The sequence below is a fragment of the Triturus cristatus genome, chromosome 6 (genome assembly GCF_964204655.1).
Source record: "Triturus cristatus chromosome 6, aTriCri1.1, whole genome shotgun sequence".
In the NCBI taxonomy this organism is placed as follows: Eukaryota; Metazoa; Chordata; class Amphibia; order Caudata; family Salamandridae; genus Triturus; species Triturus cristatus.
Genome location: NC_140589.1, coordinates 30245785 through 30269796, shown reverse-complemented (window position 1 = coordinate 30269796; position 24012 = coordinate 30245785). Strand labels below are relative to the sequence as shown.

Sequence of the window (24012 nt, the reverse complement as noted above, 5' to 3'; positions counted from 1 at the left end):
GACAGAGTGTACCCACCAACAACACATGCTCGTTTGTTGCGCAGCTGCGTCATCATTTCAGGCACCCTGCTACGCCTCATGATGTAGGCATCGTGTGCTGATCCTGGAAAACGAGCACAGACATGTGAAATCACCATGTTGGACAGACACCCCACAAGGGCATTGATGGAGTGGTAGTGCTTGCGATTCCTGTACGCTACCTCCTGTGCCTGTGGTGGTACCAAAGCCACATGTGTCCCATCTATGGACCCAATGACATGGGGTATCCCTCCCAGGGCATAGAATCGACGCTTGACCCCAGTCAACTGTTCAGGAGTTGGGAAATGGATGAACTCATCCAGGTGAAGCAACATGGCCTCTAGGAAATCATGCAGCACACGGCTGAACATGCTCTGGTACATGCCACCAACATGAGCTATGGTATATTGAAAGGTACCCGTGGCAAGAAAATGTAGGGCTGCCATTACCTTCAGCTTGGGTGTCAGTGCCGTAGGATACCTGTGCAGCGGTAGCAGGTGTGGTGCCAGCCTTGCCGTCAACTCCTCAATCAACGGTTGGGGGAAGCGGTAGCAGCATATACAGTCATTCTCCCGCATGTCAGCCAAGTCCGGAATTGGTCGGGGAAGAGGCGACGCTCTGCAGTAATTTGGAAGTGACAAGGAAGAGTGAGTGCACTACGACAACAATTTATATGTACTGAGCACATGTTAATCTGTCAATACACATATGCTACATACGGAGTCAGGTATGTGCTACATGCCCTGGACACGTATGGCTGCCAGGTGACACTCCTACCAAGACTCAGCTACACACGGAGATTGTGAACCTCCACATGCCATGGCATGGGACTAGCTGTGTCCCAGTGTGAGTGAACAGCCAGACGCAACACAGGAGTGACATACATCAACACATCAGCAGAAGTAGGATGTCGATTGCAGAGACAGGTAGCGGAACACTAGAGCCACATGTCACATGACATTACACTAGGACAGCCCACACACCTTGCCATTAAGGTGTACATGTCATGACTCACCACACATACATTGAGAGGATGCAGACAGGTCCTTGTTACGCCACTCCGTGTCCCATGCATACATACACACCTCACATCCGATACCACATGTGGCCTGGTGTGCGTAACAGTGTGCCATGTCCATCTACACACAGACACATGTTGGTTTCTGCAACAGCTGATGCTTTTGAGGGAACACCAACATCAAGCTAATGGGAACACACCACACATACATGACATAGACACATCGTGCACCGTGGGTAGTCACATGTCTGGAGTGGTAACCCCTGTAGCGGGCATCAGGGGACACTTGCGTGTGTTGTTGACTGTGCCATGCCAGCGACGCTCATCCCAAGTGTGCAGTACGACATGCACACATGTCAAAGGAGTGAAGGGCATGCCTGGCACATATTGCACCGTCACACATAACATCTGTACACATCACATCATACATCTATTGCCTTCTCGACTCAGGAGTAATGTGCCATATCACAGCCTTTCACACCTGTGCCCCACACATGTAGTACTGCCCAGACAATGCCTTGATGTCCATCCATGGACAAGTATGTCAGCTCTATTCCTTCCTGTGTGCTGCCTGTCACCACTGTGATGTGTAAAAGGCACCGTACATTCGTTCTGAGGGCCTGTGTACGTTCCCTATCACTATGGGAGTGCTGCCATAGGCCTACCCATAGTGATAGTGAGCATACAGGCGCGTGTACGGTCCGTATCACTATGGGTACGCATACACGAGCACACCCATAGTGATAGTGAGCGTACGCGCGTGTGTACGGTCCGTATCACTATGGGTGTGCTGGCGTATGCGTACCCATAGTGATAGTGAGCGTACGCGCGTGTGTACGGTCCGTATCACTATGGGTGTGCTGGCGTATGCGTACCCATAGTGATAGTGAGCGTACGCGCGTGTGTACGGTCCGTATCACTATGGGTGTGCTGGCGTATGCGTACCCATAGTGATATGGACCGTACAGGCGCCTGTACGCTCACTATCACTATGGGTACGCATACTCCAGCACACCCATAGTGATAGTGAGCGTACAGGCGCGTGTACGGTCTGTATCACTCTGGGTACGCATACGCCAGCACACCCATAGTGATAGTGAGCGTACAGGCGCGTGTACGGTCCGTATCACTGTGGGTACGCATACGCCAGCACACCCATAGTGATACGGACCGTACACACGTGCGTATGCTCACTATCACTATGGGTACGCATACGCCAGCACACCCATAGTGATACGGACCGTACACACGCGCGTACGCTCACTATCACTACGGGTGTGCTCGCGTATGCGTACCCATAGTGATACGTACCGTACACACGCCTGTACGGGCTGTTGCTATGCATTTGGGGTGCCCTAGGGCCCCGAAACGCACCGTACCTGTGTGTCAATATCCAAATTACATAGGGGACACATGAGGGACAAGTATAAAGGCCCACATGCATGCTGGTTGTCATGGAGACCAAGTTTAAAGTATGAATTTTTTTCTGCAGGTGCACAGCAAAAGTCAGTTTGAATGAATCTACTTTGTTGCAATGTGGTTCTGGAGTTGACATCATGCTCAAGAAAAAAACAATGAAAACCCACTGACTGTGCTAGGTTTGAAGGGATTGGAGGAAACATAGGATGCAAATGTGAGTGACCAATCACTCTGTACTCCTGTGCATGAAACAGGCCAGCAAGGCAGATAGAAGGCAGCCAGGTCCCATGAGAGAGCACTTGCCTGCACATCTTTGGATTCTACGACCCAGCTGCTGCTCCTGATTCCCTGGAACCATGTCAAGGTCTGTGGAGAGGGCACAGCCTTTCACCCTGGAGGAGAACCTGGCATTGCTGTATGTGATCCTCCCACAGTACCCCCTGCTGTATGGGCGACCAGGGTATCAGGTGAGTGCAGAGTCCACTAGCACAGACTGTAACCCTTTTATGTGACTGTGACTTCTGGCATTGTGTCCAGGTGTGACACACATGCAATGTACTGTAGGGGAAGTCCCAGGGGGGGGAATGCCTGATGTCTCCCAGCCAGAGCATGCTGTGGTGCATGTCTGCCGTCCTCACTTGCATTGTGTTTACTGTGACAATCACTGCATGGTGCATGCCACATTCTGCCTGTCTTATCCTCCTGGGAATGTAGCCTCTACAGTACTCATGTGATTATGTGGTCAGCCCAGTGTGACAGGTGACTGTACCCACAGATGTGTGTTACTTCTGTGTACCTGTGCTGAGAGTGTCCACATGATGTGTTCGTACCCTGGACATCGGTGTGTGTGTAAGTCCCCTGTCATGTGGGTGGGTGCATATGTGGAGTGTAGCACCCAAGCTGCATGAGGGATGGATATACCCTGCCCATCTGATGTGAGCAGGGAGCAGTGCTGTGTGTCTGACGTGCAGAGCCAGCCCCACACCTGTGAGCCCCCCCGGTAAGTGGCACATGTGCAGAGTGAGGTTTGTAGCTGCATTTGGCAATGGCAGGTGAATGTCCTGTGCCTGTGTGTGTCTGTGTACTCTGCTGAGGTAGCGTCAGTGGCCTGTGGCATGTGACTGCTTTGAGGTGCTGCACATAATCCTGGTGTAGCTTGTGATGCACAGTGTGAGCCTGGATCATTGATTGTGTCGTTGCCCTCATTGCACCTGTGTACTTTCAATGGCACGTACTGCTTTTGCCCTTCCCCAGAGGACCATGTCCCTATGACAAAGGTGCAATGCGTTGGATGCATACTATGCCTTGTTGTAAACAGCAAATTTGTTCTAATATGTGTCTCTGTGACATGTGCCAGGTGTATTGATGTAGTGTCACTTGTTCATCCTCACAGGTAGGCGCCTCTGCCAAGAAGCAGATCTGGATGAACGCCGTCAGTGCCGTGAGGAGGATGGAGGGTCACAAGCGGCGCCTGGCCCAGGTGAGAAAACGCTGGCAGGATATCTGGTGCTGGACGCGGAGGATCGCACGGGTCCTGCTGGGGGACTCACCTGAGACCCATAAGAACCGCGGGCACTGCCGTCTGACCCACATCCACAAGCGTGTGCTGGCAGTGGTCTTTCCAGACTTGAACAGGCGCTTACAGGAGAAGCAGCAGCAGGAAGGGGGTAGGTACATGTGTGTTTGTTGTGTGTCACCAGCATTTGTAAGTGCACAGTTGCATGGATACACTGCCAGGGTTTAAAGGTGCTGTGCAGATCCTGTTACCCACAGTATAGCGGTGCTCTCCTGCCTCCCTTCCCCTCCTTGCAATGTGTTCCCTGGTCTGTGTGTAGTCACTCCTTCACAAGGTTATCTAGGCTGCCAGTTTATCCACGTGAACAATGCCTGTAGCATCATGTGTGGGGGTGGTGTGTAACAGGTTTTGGGACCTTGCCTGTGCCCTGTCCAGTTCAGTACTTGTGGGTTCCATGTCAGTTGGCACTGATGCTGAGTCCAGACATGGGAGATAGTCTCTCAAGTGTCATGCCTTACAGCACGCATGTCCTATGTTGTGGCCTTTGACATGATGTGCATGAGTGTGCGATACGCATAGTGCAGGGATGGTGGCATGTGTTGCAGTCATTCCCATTCAGGACCATGGAGTTGTGTGGCCACTACTGTCCCCTGGGGCATGTTTTCCTAGGTGTCATGTGTGTCATCACAAAATGTGGACACTCTCAGTGTCTACAGCATAGGTTGTGCTCTGTGCCATTGTCCCCTGGCACCATGTATATTGACGTAAAATGTAGTACAAGTGTCCACTGTACAGCCTGACCTGATTTTCCTTGTTCATGCTCACGGTGGCCAGTGCCTGTGTGTCTTGTTACAATCATCTGATGATGACCATTTGTACATGATTATTTGGACAGGCGCACCTTGGGTATTTGGTGTCCAATCTTGCATTTATCCAGCCCATGTGTATTTCACCCAGACTAAGAGATGTAAGTGCTTCCTGTGTCTCAACAAATTGTCTCATGTAGGGGGTGGTTGGTGCGGGCAAAGCCTACATGTCAAAACCTGATATATCCTTGCTAGGTCTGGCCAGTGTGTGATGTTTGTCTGGACATACACTCAAGGTGCAGTGAGCCAGTCATGGTGGGCATGTTTTCTGTATTACCTATGCAGCATGTGCCTAAAGTTCATGGATATGGTCCCTGCTCATCCCTATTTTCGGCAACGCTGTGTGGTGCAGATGCAGTGCTGGATTGTCCCCAGAGCCTGGCTCCTCTGTCAAAATCCATTTCATGTCATTTGCTATTTTGTCATGCTCTCCATAGTTTTTCAGTGGCATGGTGGGTCAACCAACTCTGTGTTGCAGGGCCTACATATGTACCTTGTTTTGTAGATGTTACTCATCTTTCTTTTCAGGCTATGCACTGTAACCTATGTAGATTGGACTCATGTGACGTATGTATACAGGTGTATGATTAATTGCTGTCTCTTCACCTTGCCCACAGCATCGTCGGGGGACACGGAGGGAGACATCAGCACAGACGGAGCGGAGGGACCGAGCACCAGTGCCAGCAGTGACATCTTGGCTGGCACATCGAGTGGAACTGAGGCGGAGGGGAGTGAGGCCGAGGACCTGTCAACTGCCACCACAGAATATGAAGCTGACGGGTCCGAGGATGAGCTCTCCGAGTGGGCGGAGGCTGCACCAGCAGCTGACAGCGGCACAACATCTCTCCCCGCCCCCTCCATTGCCATCAGCCACCTCCCACTTGCTCGTGTCCCTTCCCAGCGTGCCCAGTCACCACATGTCTCCTTCCTGCCAGACACCGCACCCCCTGCCCCTGTCTCCACTGCTGCCGCCAATGCCGAGTCTGTGGACATCCAGCGGCAGTTGCAGGTTGGTCAGGCTGCGATCCTTAATGTCCTCCATGGCCACAGCCAGGTCCTCAACAACATGAAGGCATACTTGGAGGGCATTCATTCATCGCAGGCTGACCAACGCAGCTTGCTGAGGTCGATAGACTCGACACTGACTGCAGCAGTGGGTCTCCTGCAGCGCTACGTCCCACCCCCTACCCCTGCCCCATCCACACTTCCCACTCCCATGCCTGTCCCACGTACACCCAGACGTCAGCATGCACCCACCACAACAGACACAGGCGCCACACCAGCAGGGAAGGTCCACCGCACACCTCCTGACACGCACACACAGGGTGAAGTAGGCACACCCACTGGGTGGGGGGGCAAACATGTGACACGCAGCCAGAGTGGGAGTCCGCATTCCACCCAATCCACTCCCTCCAAATCCCCTCCCCTCAGCTCTCCTGGCCACATCTCCCCCAAAGACTCCTTCATGGCCGCTCTGTCCATGAGCCCCACAGTGACACCACCCCGCAAGCGGTCAAAGGAGTCCCTGGTCAGGGTGGTTGAGTCCCCCCCCTGTCCACACCCTCCCCCAGTGGCGCTGCGATCCATCCCTCCGACCCCCCCCCTCCTTGGGGCCTGTGGTTCCTTCGGGTGCAGGGGAGTCGCTGGAGGACCTTGCTAAGGTGTGCAGCACCATCCTGACCTCCGCCTTTGGTGCTGCCCCACCCCCTGTGGTAGAGTCCTCCGTCCCTGCACCCACGACGCCTACCCTTCGCCCTCATGTCCCTGCGGTGCCTGGTCCTTCCCCCCCACATGATGCCCTCCCCGCTCTGGAAGACGAAGGAGTCTGACTGTGCAGGCAAGCCAGGGGACACGCGTCCCACTGTGTCCCCCACCTGGATGTGAACTTTGGATTGCCCTATGGGCATTGTACATTTTGAACTTTCAAGGGACAAACAGATTTTTGGATGCTGAATAAAGCAATTTCTTTTTCCTTAGTACACTACTGTCTGTCTGGTATTGCTGTTGGTGGACCTGCTCCATTATTTTGGGTGGTGGTAATGTGTTGGGTGTGTGGGAATTGTAGTCTTGTGCTGGTCATAGGGTGGACCCTGGTATCTGTGTGCCCTCACAAGCTGTTGGCTACATAACTTTGTTCATGTAAGCAGTTACTGCATGGTGACATCGTCCCAAGGTGTGTTCCTTCCTCTGTGTGACCTGACATCTTTCCTGCAGGGTCATTCCAATATGTGGTGCTGAGCTGTGTCTACATTGGCTGGGTGTGTGACGGACTCGTTAGACTTGGGCCATGCATGCTGAGCGATGTCTCCACCTGCATCATTTGTGGCGTCCTTGGTGGTCACTGTACTTGTGTATGTAGACTGTGGTCATGACTTCATGTGGACATGTTTTATTTTCTGCGCTATGCATGTGTATACTCCCAGCCTCGCACACATGTGGTACATGTACTGCAGGATCTTTGTGCACCTGACTGACATTTGTGGGCATTGGATCTGTGGGTACTCCACCCTTTTCTTTGCAGGGGCACTGCTGTGAGTGTTAGGCACCCACCCCTCCTGTGTCTGGGCACTGCTGGGAGGACTCTGCACACACCCCTCCTGTGTCTGGGCACTGCTGGGAGGACTCTGCACACACCCCTCTTATGACTGGGCACTGCTGGGAGGACTCTGCACACACCCCTCTTATGACTGGGCACTGCTGGGAGGACTCTGCACACACCCCTCCTGTGTCTGGGCACTGCTGGGAGGACTCTGCACACACCCCTCCTTTGTCTGGGCACTGCTGGGAGGACTCTGCACACACCCCTCCTGTGTCTGGGCACTGCTGGGAAGACTCTGCACACACCCCTCTTATGACTGGGCACTGCTGGGAGGACTCTGTACACACCCCTCTTATGACTTGGCACTGCTGGGAGGACTCTGCACACACCCCTCCTGTGTCCGGGCACTGCTGGGAGGACTCTGCACCCAACCCACCTATTTCAGGATATGTACGCTTAGAACATACACGGGTGTGGGTTCGCTCCATGCATACGCGGGTGGGGGTGCGGTCCGTACATACACTGTTGGGGTGGGGGTACGCTCCATACATACGCGGGTGAGGGTACGGGTCGTACATACACAGTTGGGGTGGGGGTGCGCTCCATACAAAAAGGGGGTGAGGGTACGGGTCGTACATACACGGTTGGGGTGGGGGTACGCTCCATACATACGTGGGTGAGGGTACGGGTCGTACATACACGGTTGGGGTGGGGGTATGCTCCATACATACGTGGGTGAGGGTACGGGTCGTACATACACGGTTGGGGTGGGGGTACGCTCCATACGTACGCAGGTGATGGTACGGGTCGTACATACACGGTTGGGGTGGGGGTACGCTCCATACATACGTGGGTGAGGGTACGGGTCGTACATACACGGTTGGGGTGGGGGTACGCTCCATACATACGCGGGTGAGGGTACGGGTCATACATACACGGTTGGGGTGGGGGTACGCTCCATACATACGCGGGTGAGGGTACGGGTCGTACATACACGGTTGGGGTGGGGGTACGCTCCATACATACGGGGGTGAGGGTACAGGTCGTACATACATGGTTGGGGTGGGGGTACGCTCCATACATACGTGGGTGAGGGTACGGGTCGTACATACACGGTTGGGGTGGGGGTACACGCCATACGTACGCGGGTGAGGGTACGGGTCGTACATACACGGTTGGGGTGGGGGTATGCTCCATACGTACGCGGGTGAGGGTACGGGTCGTACATACACGGTTGGGGTGGGGGTACGCTCCATACATACGGGGTGGGGGTACGGTCCGTACGTACACTGTTGGGATGGGGGCTGCGCTCCATGCATACGGGGCTGGGGGTACGGTCCGTACGTACACTGTTGGGATGGGGGGTGCGCTTCATGCATACGGGGGTGGGGGTTCAGTCCGTACGTACTCTGTTGGGATGGGGGTGCGCTCCATGCATACAGGGGTGGGGGTACGGTCCGTACATATCCGTACCCACGCTGTTGCATGCTTGTGCGGGCCGTACCCAGGCCTTTGCCACGTGGGTACAGCCGTCCCGCCATTGTTGGGGTGACGTAGGTGTGGGCGTGGTACGAATCGTACCCACGCTCTTAAGGCGTGGGTACGGTACGTACCTGTATTGTTGTGTTACCGGTTCGCGTCGTCAACCACTTCCGTGATGGCGGACGCTGGCTTTGCTGGACACGCCCCCACCCCCTCGTAGTGACCAGGGCCTGGGGGTCAGGTATGTCCAGGGCATGTGTGCTGTGTGACTTGGGTGGGGGTTGTGTGGCCTGCCCCTGCTCCTGCCCCCCGCCTTTCCCCCCTCCCTTTGTTGCTCTGACCTTCTGCGGCATCTGCGTCGGAACCTGTAGAGGAGGTCGACTGCTATGAGGGCCGGGATGACACGTAGGTTCGGGTCCATGTCTGTCCGTCGCGTGCAGGTACTCCTTGTTCGCGTCGTCCTGATTTCCCGGCAGTTTTTGGCTGCCGGAAAACATTCTCCGTGCGGGATGACGTCGGTGCGAATCGTACTTCCTGGTTTGTGAATGGCAGGCTGCGTGCGTCCCGACGTCACGTCGGCGCTTTCCCGGATCACATTTGTATGTATATTTTCGTCGGTCGGTGTTTTGTACGATTCGTACGGAATTAGTATTTCCGTTCGAATCGTACTTCCATGTTTGTATCTTGTTCCGATTGGGTACACGTCGGACGGAGAATTTGCTCCGTCCGATGGTTCGTACCCGGTTTTTACAGGATCGTAATCGGCACCATTGTGTACAAAAGAAGTCAATTTAAAAATGACCGATAATTCTAATGCTAGTATGATTATTCCCAATTTCGGAAATGTGCAAATATCTACTGTTTCTAAACTCTATATTTTGCTCCCATTTTAGAAATACATAGGTGTCTTTCATACTGATTTTTTCATGTATACATTTTCCCACAATAATTGCTATATACCCGGTACATATTAAAAAGGCATTGCAAATTGCTACTCAGTTTTTGACTCTGGGTTCGTCGGGTTCTTGGTGAACCTACAAGTCCTATATATCCCCACAATCAGTAAGGTCCAGCGGATGTAACAGTATATTGCTTTCAAAGAGCTGTCATAATTAGAAGAAGTTACAGGTGAAAACGTTGATTAAAAAGGCTGTTTTTTCAACTAATTTTCAATTTTTCCTAAATTTAATCTGTTAGTTTCTATAAAGAAACCTTGATGGATCTACACAAATGACCCCTTACTGAATTCAGAATCTTGTCTACCTTTTTCAAAATGTATAGCTTTCCAGTATCCAATATTGCTTTTATACCCATTTCTACCATTAACTGGAAGGAGGTTGAAAACACAAAAAATAGCAAAAATAGGCTATGTCCCAGAAAAATGCCAAAACTGTGAAAAAAATGTTGGTTTTCTGACAAAAGTCTGTCTTTCCCTAAAAGCTGGGAAAATGGTGATTTCAGCCCCACAAGCCCTTTTTTTGATACCCTTTGCAGGGAAAAACCCAGACACTTTCATTCGCAGCACTTTTTTCAAATTTTTGCCCCAGAAATGAAAATGTAGCTGTATTTTGGCTAATTTCTGGGACCCCTCCAGGGGAATCCACAAACCCTGGGTACCTTTACAATCCACATGATGTTGGAAGAAAAGGACGCAAATTTGGCGTGGATACCTTATGTGGTCAAAAAGCTATAGGGGCCTAAGCACGCACTACCACAAATAGCCAAAAAAAGGGTTAGCACAGGGGGAGAAAAGGCCTAGCAGCGAAGGGGTTAACTAAATATGCTGGTAACCCGAAATACAATGGATTGGCATAGTCTATGTGGGAGATAACCAGGGCTATGACAACCTGCATCAATGCTTCCCTAGTGAGAGATCTACTGATTTTCCCAATCTTCCGTAACTGGAAGAATCTGAAGGAGACTCCCATTCCAATCTGGGACTTAATCAACAAGTCATTGTTGATTGTGACCCTGAGGTTTTTTGTTGAAGGGGATGGAAATGGAGGAGAGCCCAGCTCCGTAGGCCGGAAGTGTAGACAGGGTTCTGAGTGCCACCAGTCGATATAAGTTTGGTTTTGTCTGGGTTTAGCTACAGATGGTTGCTATACATCCATTTACTAATGTACAACATGGTAGACTGAATGTCAGAAATGGAATCAGGTGTGTTATTGATGGTTGATATAAGTTGTGGGTCATCGGCATAATTGAAAGTGCTCATTCTTCGTTCCCTTAAGGATCGAATCAGAGGGAGTAAGTATAGATTAAATAAGTGTGGGATAATGACGATCCCTGAGGCCCTCCACAGTTGGACTTCACCTCAGATGAGATGAAGTGTGACAGACTAGTGGATTGAGACCGATCTTCTAGGAAGGAGTTAACCCAGTCAAGGGCCGGGCCCTGGAGTCCTGCGCCTCTGAACCGGTCCACCAAAATTTCATGGTCAACCGTGTCTGACGCCACGGAAAGGTCTAACAGCACCAGGGCCTGAGGGGTGCCCTTGCCATCTTCCTTTCATAATTCATCCATTACCGTCAGAATGACCATATCTGTTGAGTGAGAGGGACGGAAACTCTCTTGGTGGGGGTCAAGGAACTGAGATTGTTCGATGAATGAGCATAACCATTTTTCCACATGGAATTCCAGTACCTTGGTCAGATAGGGAAGCAAAGATATGGGACGGTAGTGAAGTGGGATGAAAGGGTCAGCCACAGGATTTTTCAGAAGGGGGAACTATGGTGGCTTTTGTAAGGGATCTGGGAACACTGCCGTGCATTAGTGATTCATTCAAAAGACCGAGGGCAGGGTCAGGATTTACAGTGAACACTTCCTTTAGGATATGTGGTGGACAACTATCAGCGGGGGAATCAGATTTAACCCTGACCAGGAGTTCCAAGAAGGCTTCATTGCTGAAGGCCGGGAATTGATTTAAGGAGTTAGGATTTCTCGAGGCCGTAGGCAGGGCCACGTTTGCCGGACTTACGGCGATGCTGGTTTTGATCTTAGCAATTTTGTCAATGAAAAAGGCATTCAATGAGTTGCAGAGTGACTGGGATGGCGCTGGTTTTATTGTGACTCTATCAGGGTTGGAAAATTCATTGACAATTGAGAATATATATTTTGATTTGTTGGTAGAGTTCATAATCTTCAAAGAGAAATAACTAGCCTTAGTGACTTGGATAGATTTCTTATATTCCTTTAGTTGAGCTAGCAAGTGTCTTTCTTAACAGGGGAATAATTCCATTTCCACTTCCTTTCTGATTGGCACAGTGCCAGCTTTTGAGTTTTTAGGTTTTCAGAGAACCATCTCTGTGCCTCATGTCAGCCTTGCTGCTTTAGTTATCCTGAAGGGGGCATGTTCGTTACTTGCTGCTGTTAGCCAGTCTCTGATATTTTCTGTACTAAGATCATCTCATGGCTTATTAATGGGAGCTGTGAATGCCAGTGAGCTGCAGAAGACATTAATGTTGACATTGTTCCATTTCCTTGCCCTCAGCCCTCCGTTAGTTGAGGGTTTGCCTATGATTGTATTACAGATCACAACTTTAGTAAGGAATGGTCAGAAAGGTACATGGGGACACTGTCAAATTGGATACTTCGAGGTTGGATGTTCAACTTTGATCTAAGATATGTCCTTTAATATGTGTAGTGGATGTTACGTGTTAAGTACAATTCAACCCGCTGAGTAAGTCAGTCCTTTCAGCAGAATATGGGCCGCCCGCCACATCATTGGCCCAGTAATTAAAATCGCCAATGAGCAAGATTTTTGCATGATTAATGATTAAGTGTGCCATGTGTTCACCTATTTTTTGAGGAAAGAGCGGCATGGTCTGAGGGGGTCTGCAGAGCAGTACACAAATTAAAGGCACTGAGGGCGAGTCTAGTTTAATATCCAGATTATCTACTAAGGTAATGTCTAAAGTGGTAAGCATAGTCAATTTCAACTCTTTGCAAATTATAGCGGCTACCCCATCTCCTTTTTTATTAACTGGTCGGTTGGCCTGAAGAATATGATTGTTGTTAGGGAGAGCAACCAAGATGTCTGGGGTTGAGTCTGGGGTAAGGCAAGTTTCAGTTAGTAAATGAATATCAGGTTTTGTTGAATCTAGAAGATGAAATATATCCAGATTATGTTTTACCAGTGAGCGTGTGTTTAAGTATGTAATTGTTAGTTCATGTGTCGCCTGACTGTCTTGCCTTTGATTGTTTGTCATAGCAGGGGAACTTTGATCAAATTTGGGGAAGACATCCCTGAGTTCCATGATATTTGGATTGATCAGTTTGGGGCCTGTAGAGGGATTCAGATGGAGATGTGTAGAGTGGAGCTGCTTAAGAGATGTATACCCACTTAAGTAGCTCCTTAAAACATGTCACAGGCCTGTCATTGCAGCCTGTGTGCAGCTTTAACTGTCATGTCAACTTGTCATTTAAACCATCTTGCTAAGCATGAAACTCCCCTTTTATTACCTTTCAGTTACCCCTATGGTAGGCCCTATGTAGTCCATAGGGCAGGGTACAGTGACATTGAAAGGTTCGACATGTACTTTTATGATTTACTAGTCCTGCATGTGAAAAACTTCAAAACACGTTTTGCACTACTGTGAGGCCAACCTGTCCCATAGCATAACATTGGGGATCCCTTATTACATTTAATAAGCTGTAATTCCTAATTAAGAGGAGTTAGACATCTCATTTTTGTGATTGATACCTATGATATTGTAATGATAAACGCTCTTCAATGACAAAGTCAGATTTTTCATCACAATTTTAAAAATGCCACTTTTAAACAGTTGGCATTTTCCTGACCTTGGACCTTTCTACTTGCAGTCTGTCTTCAAGCACATCGCTGGGTGTAGTTGACAGTAAGACTTAGTGAATTCTTCCCAGACATTCACACAATAGAGGGATTAGGTGCGCCTGAATGGGCCATCTGCTGGCAGGATGGGAGGGCAGAGCTGAGTACAGCCTCACTTACAACTTTATTGCTTGTGCTCTTCCCCCACGGAAAAGGGATAACAACTTTGTATTGCCACTGCAGCTGGCATGTAGCCCGGGTAGAGAAGTCAGGATATTCCATGCATTTTAAAGAACCTTTCCAGAAGCTTCTCCTACCTTCCAGAACAAGGACATCAGGGTATAGAAATTAGGCCTGGGTGGAGTTCATGGAGTTTTACTCCACGGAACTCTGCAAAGTGAAAGAAAAAGTCTGCCATGCTACGTGGAGTTCCACCAATGGCAGAGTATGTGAAGTCGCTCTGCTTGCACTGATTTTAAGGGCCGAGAGTTTGTACTGCGCTTTAAAACCAGCACGAACAGCACTCCACATCATGCAGGAGGGTGATGCTTCTTTCTGTCGCTCGAGTAGACATTCTACTTGAGCGGCAGCTTCCTCAGGGCATGCAGCAGATTTCGGAACGTGAGCGGTCACGACCTGCCACACCCACCCACACAGAACAATCTCACCAAGAGGAAGTCGAGTGCATGATTTTTCTCTTGTGAGTGCTCACCGTTATACAGTTGGCGAGCCGCACAAGGCAAAAAACTCCGCTAAGCATCACTTTGAAGTGGCGCTGAATGATTTGCCCACCCATATTAAAAATAGGATCTTCACCCACCTCTTCAGTTCAATACTGGACCCAGAGAAGGACTCTCAGACGACAGCCTACTGCTGTGTCCTGATGTGCCTGGAAGGACTGCATTGCTGCCTGGATCCTGCCTTGAACACTCATAGGCCATCCCTGCTATAGAGCCCTGCATCTACACCTGCAACCAGGACTACAAGACATGACTCCAAGAGCTAGTTTTTCTGCTCCCTGTTTAAAGCCACAGAGACATGACAGAGTCCCACCTGCACCTGGACCCAGCGTAAGTGAGTTCTGAACCCCCAAGAGGTGTCCTGATCCCTTGGTTCTGGTTCTCAAGGTGCCCACATGGCCAATTTTCAAAACTGACTCCAAAAAGTGCTCTGAAAACCAGGTGGAGACATGGACCAATCTGCTCACATATTCGCCCAAGGTGCATTGCCGGGTGGATGGACTTTGCGGTTTCTCCCGCTACATTCTGCTCCACAGCAGCAACTTTGTTTCATTGGTCCTTTTTCAAAGAGGTATCCAACCTCATTGAACTCTCTTTGGCCGGAGACCTCTGCTTTTTCTGCCTGGCGTTTTTCTCATTCTATTTTGGTGACTAAGTCTGAATGCAGAACTTTTCACTGTATTGACTGAATTGGTATGTTTCGCACAAGGGTGCCCCCTTCAGTGGGTACGCGTCGGTGCCATCCGCACCGTACATGCCTGTGTTAAGGGAGACCCTTGGGTCTCCCCATGTGTCCGAGTCGTAGGGCTGTGGGTGACAGGGGATCCGACGCGGACCCCCAAAGGCAACTTCCCCGACGTTTTGCGAGCTGGACACTCCGGCTCGCACCGGCCTGCCGACGCGTATATCGTACTGGCTTGGTCGTAAATCGCATCCATTGCACGCCACGGTTAGGTTACGGCCGAGCTGTATGGAGCTGTTCGGACCCGGAAACAACTCGGTCGGTGAATTTCACATAGCTCGCATCGTACTTGCTCGCTCGTATAGCTGTACGAGTCGGGCAGAAAGCACGTGTACGGCTTGTAGTTTTTCTGGCCGGATAGTGTTCGGTGCCCTTCCAACCCAGATCGGAATCGGCCCCTAAATGTACGATTTTCAGTTATTCTGTGCCTGTTGAGTTGGTGTTGATATGGACTGATAAAAAAAGCAATGGATCTGGCCTATTTGAATATAGGACTATTATGCAGGTTATTTTACCGGGTGCACGGCCACTGTTTAGAAGTAGATTATTAGTACTTGTATCTGTATTATCATTAGTATTAGTATTACCATTAGTAATAATATGTGTTAGCATTATGATTAGCATTAATATTAGTGTTAGTATTAGTATTAACATTAGTATTAGTTTTAGTATGAATATTAGTATTAGTAATAGTATTAGTATTACCATTTTTGTTAGTGTTATCGTTAGTGTTAGTATTTGTTTTCGTTTTAGTAATAGTATTAGTATTAATGTTGGTGTTAGTATTAGTATCAGTTTTACATTAGCATTAGTATTGATATTGGTATTGCCATTAGTATAAGTATTAGTGTTAGTATTAGTATTAATATTAGCATTAGTATTAGCATTAGTATTAGTATTGGAATTAGTGAAGGCCAGCAGGTATGTATTTATTTTACTGTAAAAGACCCAGGATAGACACAGGTCACCCTGTCATAAATTGCATGAACCTAGAATGTTGTTAACATGTTTGGAGACTTCAGGAGAGTGTGCTGGGGGAGCGGTCCTGAATTTGTGTACTTTAGTTGTACTTGAAGGCACAGATATTTTTCCAGGTTCTGTGAACGCCCAGGATTATGAGATGTTTTAGTGATTTGGAAGCAACAATGTGTTTGCCTCTCTTCTGAACTGGAAATGATGCTGGACAGATGCTGATAATGAGTTCCAGAGGTTTGCTACTTGTACTGACAAAGTGGTGCCTTCCATAGATTTCTTACTATGAGGTTTGATACTGATCCATGGTGCAAGTCCTAATTTGTTTCAATTGCTTGAATTTAGTACGTAGATATACTGGTATTTTTCTGCATGAGGGTCTGTGGATGATAAAAGTACCGTCTATATTTCTCATCCAGCTACAGTTAGCCAATGAGTGCTTGCAGAACTTACAACATGTATTCTTAGGGGTGAACGTAGGAAGGAGCCTTTCAGCAACATTTTGGATGCATTGTATTTTGTGTATGATGAAACAGGGGTCACCAAGGTATATGCTGCTGGCATAGCAGAGTTTGGAGATTACACGGTTGTAGCTTCTTGTTAGTATCCAGAGTATGGATGTGACAGTCAATCAATCAATCAATCAATCATAGGCATTTGTATAGCGCACTGCTCACTCGGAGGGTCTCAAGGTGCTGGGGGGGGGGGGGGGGGGGAACGCTACTGCTCGAACAGCCAGGTCTTGAGTTGCTTCCTGAAGGCGAGATGGTCTTGCGTTATCCGGAGGTGGATGGGGAGGGAGTTCCATGTCTTGGCTGCCAGGTAGGAGAAGGATCTTCCTCCGGCAGTGGCTCTGCGGATGCGGGGGATGGTGGCGAGAGCGAGGCTGGCGGAGCGGAGCTGGCGGGTGGGCTTGTGGAAGGTCAGGCGGCTGTTGAGGAACTTGGGGCCCAGGTCGTGGAGGGCCTTGTGTGCGTGGGTGAGGAGTCGGAACGTGATTCTTTTGTTGACGGGGAGCCAGTGCAGGTCTCTCAGGTGTCCGGAGATGTGGCTGTGTCGGGGGATGACCAGGATGAGTCGTGCTGAGGCGTTCTGGATCCGTTGGAGCTTCTTCTGGAGTTTGGTGGCGGTGCCGGCGTAGAGGGCGTTCCTGTAGTCCAGCCGACTGGTGACGAGGGCCTGGGTGACCGTCTTCCTGGTCTCGGTGGGGATCCACCGGAAGATCTTTCGAAGCATGCGCAGGGTGTTGAAGCATGAAGACGAGACGGCGTTGACTTGTCTGGTCATCGAGAGGGAGGAGTCCAGGATGAAGCCTAGGTTGCGTGCATGGTCCGTTGGCTTGGGGGTGGCTCCCAGGGCGGGGGGCCACCAGGAGTCGTCCCAGGCGGAGGGTGATGATCCCAGGATGAGGACCTCCGTCTTGTCTGAGTTCAGTTTCAGGCGGCTGTTCTTCATCCATTCTGCGACGTCTTTCATCCCTTCGTGTAGGCTGGCTCTGGTGGCGTCCGGGTCGCTAGTGAGGGAGAGGATCAGCTGGGTGTCGTCGGCGTAGGTGATGATCTTGAGATTGTGTTGACGTGCGATGGTTGCGAGGGGGCTCATGTAGACGTTGAAGAGGGTGGGGCTGAGCGATGACCCTTGTGGAACGCCGCAGATGACTTCGGTGGCCGCTGACCGGAACGGGGGGAGGCGGACTCTCTGGGTTCTTCCGGCAATCTTTGTAACTCCCTCCATTTTGCCATGCACTCTGCCCCCTCTAATTTGATTTTTTACAAACATCTGAAGATTTTCCTTTTTGAGGCTTAGATTATAGGTTCTGGGATTGTGGAGAGTGTAGTTGTTACTTGTATCTTGCACCTACCACCGTGATTCTTCCTTAGAAGCACCTATATCCTTTATAAATGTTATTGAATTGTATTATGTTGTCTATGAATGCTAGATCAGGAAGAAGGACCTGTCTTATTCTCTGGTGATATTAACACATAAGGATACCGGGAAAAGTTCCAGTGTCTGGAGGGTTAAAGAAGAAATCTTACTCGGAGTATATTCTCCCTTCAAAACATTAATCACAAAAAATACTCCAATTGACCAATTGGTGGTCAGAGTTGTTACTATATTACCTGTGTCAAAGGACAGGGAAGAAAAAATGAGGGGGGCCTCTCTAGTGGGAGGTTGTGCTAGTCACAATCCTGTGTCTGGGAAAGAGCACTTTTTGTTTTGACTACCCTCACACACCCTAGAGGTGTCATCGGGTCACCCTGACCCCTAAAAGACGGGTTGGGCTCAACCACAGTGTTGGGAGCTCTTTGGATAGATGAACGTAGGGGGGTTAAAGATAAAATACCTCAGTCAGACCCCCGGTTTCCCTTTATTCTTGGGTCTTTCTGGGTCAATAAAAATCTAAAATTGGGTCTTGTTAGGGTATTATGGTCCTAAGACCCTAGTGCCGACATGTTTCAGTTCTGTGCGGTGTGTGAAGTGTACTTTCTGTGTACTGCACGAGCCGAGGACCGGAACCGCAGCAGGTTGAAATGCCGGGTGAGTACCTTTACTTAAGACCACCCACATTATCGCTCCGGTCCTGTGTGTAACGCGCAGCCCTCCCGTAGTTGATGGAGACTGGCAGTATACAGACACACGTACACTTCACACACCGCGAGGAGTAGCTACTCTGCCCTTGCTTCACAGAGAGGATAGGGACTTTCCATCCTATAATAGCCCTCACATAGGGGGTTCTCCCATTGCCCTGAAGAATGTCCAGGACCTTTATGGCCGCACAGGCATGCCCGTCTGCGCCCGTCCGCTCCCGTACCACGCCCAGCGCCAGAACCCCTGGTCCTCGCAACCGCCAAACCACCAGACTCCGCTACGACGCCAGCACCCTCCACGCTCTCAATGCCGGCCGAGACCACCGCTGCTTCGAGGCCACCCCAAAACGCACCCACAGACCTTTCTCCTGCCACACTTGCAGCTTCACCTGCAACAGAGCCACCAGACCTCCCAGGACCGGACCCAACCACATTCTCTGCATACTACTCAACACCCGCTCTGCACGCAAACAAGCCGTCGAGCTCTGGGACCTGTCGACACCTCCACCCCAGACGTCGCCTTCCTGACCGAGACCTGTTGGAACGACTCCTCGGCGCCCGCCATAGCCATCCCGGACGGCTACAAGATCACCCACAGGGGTCGCGCCAACGGAATCAGAGGAGGAATAGCCATCGTCCACAAGTCCACCCTCAAGGTCTCCACCCACGCGGACGACACCCTCAACACCGCCGAACACCTGCACTTCCGGATCCCCACCGACCCCAACACCACCCTCAGAGGAACACTCATCTACAGACCCTCCGGACCCCGGGCACAGTTCAGCGACTCCATCGCCGACCTCGCCACCACCCACGCACTGGCCTCCATGGACTACATCCACCTCGGGGACCTGAACTTCCACCTCGAGAACAACAACAATCCCAACTCCGCCACCCTGATCGACAACCTCGCCAACCTCGGCCTCAGACAACTCATCACTGCACCCACCCATGCCGCCAGACACACACTGAAGCCCATCTTCTCCACTAGCACCCACGTCGCCTACCACCACACCACTGAGCTCCACTGGACCGACCACCGCTGCATCCATTTCACCTTCAAGAAACCAACCACGCACCACCGCACCCAACTGCTGTCCCGCCGCTGCTGGAGCAAAGCCACCAAAGACCAGCTGACCACCACCCTCTCCCAGAACCCACCCACCGACCCCACCGACCCAGACGCCGCCGCCCGCAACCTCAGACAGTGGATCAACGACTGCGCCAACACCCTCGCACTGCTGAAGAAACCCTCCAACAGTCACACCAGCAAGAAAGCCACCTGGTTCACCGACAAGCTTCAGACCTCCAAACGCGCATGCCGGAACCTGGAGAAGAAATGGCTCCACGAACACACACCGGACAGCCACACAGTCCACAAGGATGCCACCCGCAGACATCACCACCTCATCAGATTAGCCAAGAGATCTTCCTTCAAAGAGCGCCTGGAGAACAACGCACACGACAGCAAAGAGCTCTTCAGCCTCGTGAAGGAACTCTCCAACCCCAGAGCGAACACCAATGACATCCCACCCTCACAAGTACTGTGCGACTCACTGGCCACCTTCTTCCCCCGCAAGATCGTTGACATCCACGACAGCTTCAACACCACGACCGCCTCAACTACGCCAGATCCCACCCCCCCTGCGAACACCACCCACACCATCCGCCTGACCTCCTGTGCCAACGTCAACGACGACGAGACACGCAAGGTCATGAACTCCATCCACTCAGGATCTCCGTCAGACCTGTGCCCACACAACGTATTCAACAAAGCAGACGCAGCCATCGGACCCCAACTACAAAAGATCATCAACACCTCCTTCAAAACAGCAAGATTCCCGGAGAGCTGGAAGCACTCCGAAATCAGCACCCTCTTCAAGAAACCCAAGGCGGACCCCAAGGACCTCAAAAACTTCTGGCCCATCTCCCTACTACCGTTCCCGAAGGTCATCGAAAAAATAGTCAACATACAACTGGCCCGCCACCTCGAAGTCAACAACATCTTAGACCCCTCCCAGTCCGGATTCAGACGAAACCACAGCACCGAGACAGCCCTCATGCCTCGCAGAGCAACGCATGCACTGCCCAGGCTCGAACTCAAATGAATGCCTCTAGCCCACCTGCAGCAAATGCAGCTGTGAGTCTCCAGATAGGATCACAGGTGAGCCCTGACCTGGTCAAGGGGGCCACTGAGACAACTTTAGTCTCAGAGGCAGAGGTGGATGCATCTACCCTGGCAGTTGGACCCAGTAACCTGGAGAGATACAGACAAGAGCCAAACATTAATGGGATTACGGTAGAAACCCTTAGGGACACTGCTGTCAGCATCACCATGGTGGCTGGGCCACTTGTGTCCCCAGATCAATATCTCCTAGGACAGACCTATACAATCCTCACGGCTGACAATCAGGCTAAGGAACTTCCCAAGGCCTTGATGACCTTAGATTGGGTAGGGGTTAATTGCCTCAAAAGGATAGTGGTGTCTTCTGCTATCCCTATACAGTGGCCACTTGGAAATGACTTGGAGTACTCATCATGGGCTGGGGTAGATAAGAAAACCTGTGCAGCAGTGCTGAGAATGCCTGAATGGGTATGTGTAAAAACAAGGGTACAAAGCAAAACCCAAGATAAAAAAGAATTTTTGGAGCCTAAATGATAGACCTGGGTGTCGTCGGCGTAGAGTACTATACTGAGTCCATGCTGTCTGAAGATGACGGCAAGGGGGGCCATGTTGATGTTGAAGAGCGTGGGACTGAGCGATGATCTTTGCGGTACTCAGCAGTGGATCTCTGTGGTGCAGAGGGGAAGGACGCAAGTCTGATCCTTTGGGTTCTGCCAGCAAGGAAGGAGCAGAGCCAGTCGAGGGCGGTTCCCTGTATGCCAGCATCATGGAGGCTGGCTGCAAAAGTGCGGTGGGAGATGGAGTAGAAGGCTGCAGAGAGGTCGAGTAGGATGAGGGCCGAGGTGTGGCCTTGGTCGAGGAGCGGGCGGATGTCATTAGTGGTGGTGAGTAGGGTGTTCTTGGTGCTGTGGTTGCTGTGAAATCCAGATTGGGAAGAGTCAAGGATGGGGTTATCTTCGATGAAGTTTGTCAGCAGGGCTTTGACGATTTTCTTTGTGACTTTGGCTGCGAAGGGAATGAGAGAGATGGGTCGGTAGTTTTTCACGTCTGTCGGGTCTGCAGAGGGTATCTTGAGGAGGGGCTTGACTTCTGCGTGTTTCCAGTCATCGGGGAAAGTTCCGGAATCGAAGGTGGCATTGATGGTGTGTTGTAGCTCAGGCACTATGGTGGCGGAAGCTTTATGGAAGATGTGCGGAGGGCAGCTCCTTAGTGAGTGCTCTTCATGGCCATGGCGGTATCTTCGGTGGTAACCGCAGTCCAGGCAGTGATGGTGGGTTGGCTGTGGTTGCTGGAGGAAAGGATGGTTTCTGGTGACTGAAGTTGTAGTAGAGGGCTTTGATATTTAGTGGGCCTTGCAGATGTTGAAGAGTGTGGGACTGAGCAATGATCCTTGGGGTACTCAGCAGTTGATCTCTGCAGTTTCAGAGAGGAATGGCGCCGTCTGATCCTTTGGGTTCTGCCAGCGAGGAAGGAGCAGAGCCAGTCGAGGGTGGTTCCCTGTATGCCGGTGTCATGGAGGCTGGCTACGAGAGTGTGGTGGGAGATGCTGTAGAAGGCTACAGAGAGGTCTAGTAGGATGGGGCCACGGTGTGGCCTTGGTTGAGGAGTGAGCGGATGTCATCAGTGGCGGCAAGGAGGGTGGTCTTGGTGCTGTTGGTTGCTGCAGAATCTGAATTGGGAAGAGTCGAGGATGGGGTTATCTTCGACGAAGTTTGTCAGCAGGGCTTTGACGATCCTCCTGGTGACTTTGGCTGCGAAGGGAAGGAGAGAGATGGGTCGATAGTTTTTCAGGTCAATCGGGTCTGCAGAGGCTTCACTTCTGCGTTTTTCCAGTCATCAGGGAAAGTGCCGGAATCGAAGGTGGCGTTGATGGTGTGTCGTAGCTCAGGCACTAGGGTGGCGGCAGCTTTATGGAAGATGTGCGGAGGGCAGCTCCTTAGTGAGTGCTCTTCATGGCCATTGCGGTATCTTTGGTGGAAACCGCAGTCCAGGGGGTGATGGTGGGTTGGCTGTGGTTGCTGGAGGAGAGGATGGTTTCAGGTGACTGAAGTTGTCCTAGGGGGCTTTGATATTTAGGTGGAAGTAGGAGCCGAGCTTGTTGCAGAGATCCTGGGAGGGTGTGACGTCAGTTACCTCCATGGGGGTTTGGTGAGTTGCTGGATGATGGTGAGGATTTTGTTCTGGATGAAGGTTCTTTTGGTGGATCTTACGAGTTGGTGGTATTTTGTCATGGCGTTCGTGTAGGTGGTCTGGTATTCAGTGGTTTTGCTGTTCCGCTATCGCTTTTTGAGCCGTTTGCAGGTGCATCTGGATTCTTTGAGGTAGGTGGTGAAGCAGGTGGCCTTCAGGGGGCGTTGCCTGTTGGGGTTGCAGAGGGGTGAAAACTTGTCTGTGCAGTTGATGATCCAGCAGTGTAGTTCCTTGGCTACAGAGTTGGTATCAGTCGATGAGGGAGGGATCGTGGATGAGGGTGGAGTTATGTTATGTTAGGTTAGGGGGATTTATAGAGCGCATGGCTGCCCCAGCAACAGGGTGTCCTAGCGCTGGTGGACAGGTGACCAGGGGAGATGTGGCTAGATGGAAGTTTTGATCAGTTTCCTGAAAGCCCAGTGATCCTGGCAGCTGCGGGCAGCCAGTGGGATGGAATTCCATAGTATTGGGGCCTGAGATTTAATGGAGCGACCACCGGCTCTGCACCGGCGTACCCGTGGGATGCACAGCAGATGTTGGAAAGTGGAACGCAAAGGACGCAGAGGAACATAAGGGGTGCAAACTCCCTGCAGGATTCGGGGCCCCTGGCCATGTACAATCTTTTGTGTGGTCCAGAGGGTTTTAAACTGGACTCTCTGTTTGATTGGCAGCCAGTGTAGATGGTGAAGGAGATTAGAGGTATGACATTTCCTAGGGAGGGCAACCAGAGTGCATGCAGCTGCATTCTGTACCCGCTGGAGTCTTGCAGTAACTGTTTTATTTACGCCAAGCAGAAGACCATTGCAGTAGTCCAGGCATGACTGGACAGCCAATTGGACTATCATTTGGCGGGTGGCACCCTCAAAATATCCTAAAATGGGGTTTAAGCCGCGCAGAAGACCGAAACAGGTACCGGCCACTTTTTTTGCATGAGTCTCAAATGAGAGGGCGGTGTCAATCAGGACCCCCAAATCTTTAACTGCGTTTTTCGGTGTGGGAGGGGTG

The 24012-nt window shown here is 51.0% G+C and overlaps 1 protein-coding gene across 1 annotated transcript in view; it reads right to left on the bottom strand.

Annotated features, from left to right (window-relative positions):
• The window catches only part of LOC146813685 (solute carrier family 22 member 7-like), a 172534-nt gene that overhangs the window by 116425 nt on the left and 32097 nt on the right, over positions 1–24012 (bottom strand). The window contains exon 4 of the mRNA XM_085609487.1: positions 12824–12960. Within this exon, the coding sequence (XP_085465613.1) occupies positions 12824–12960 (137 nt within the window). The remainder of the gene's footprint in view (positions 1–12823; positions 12961–24012) is intronic.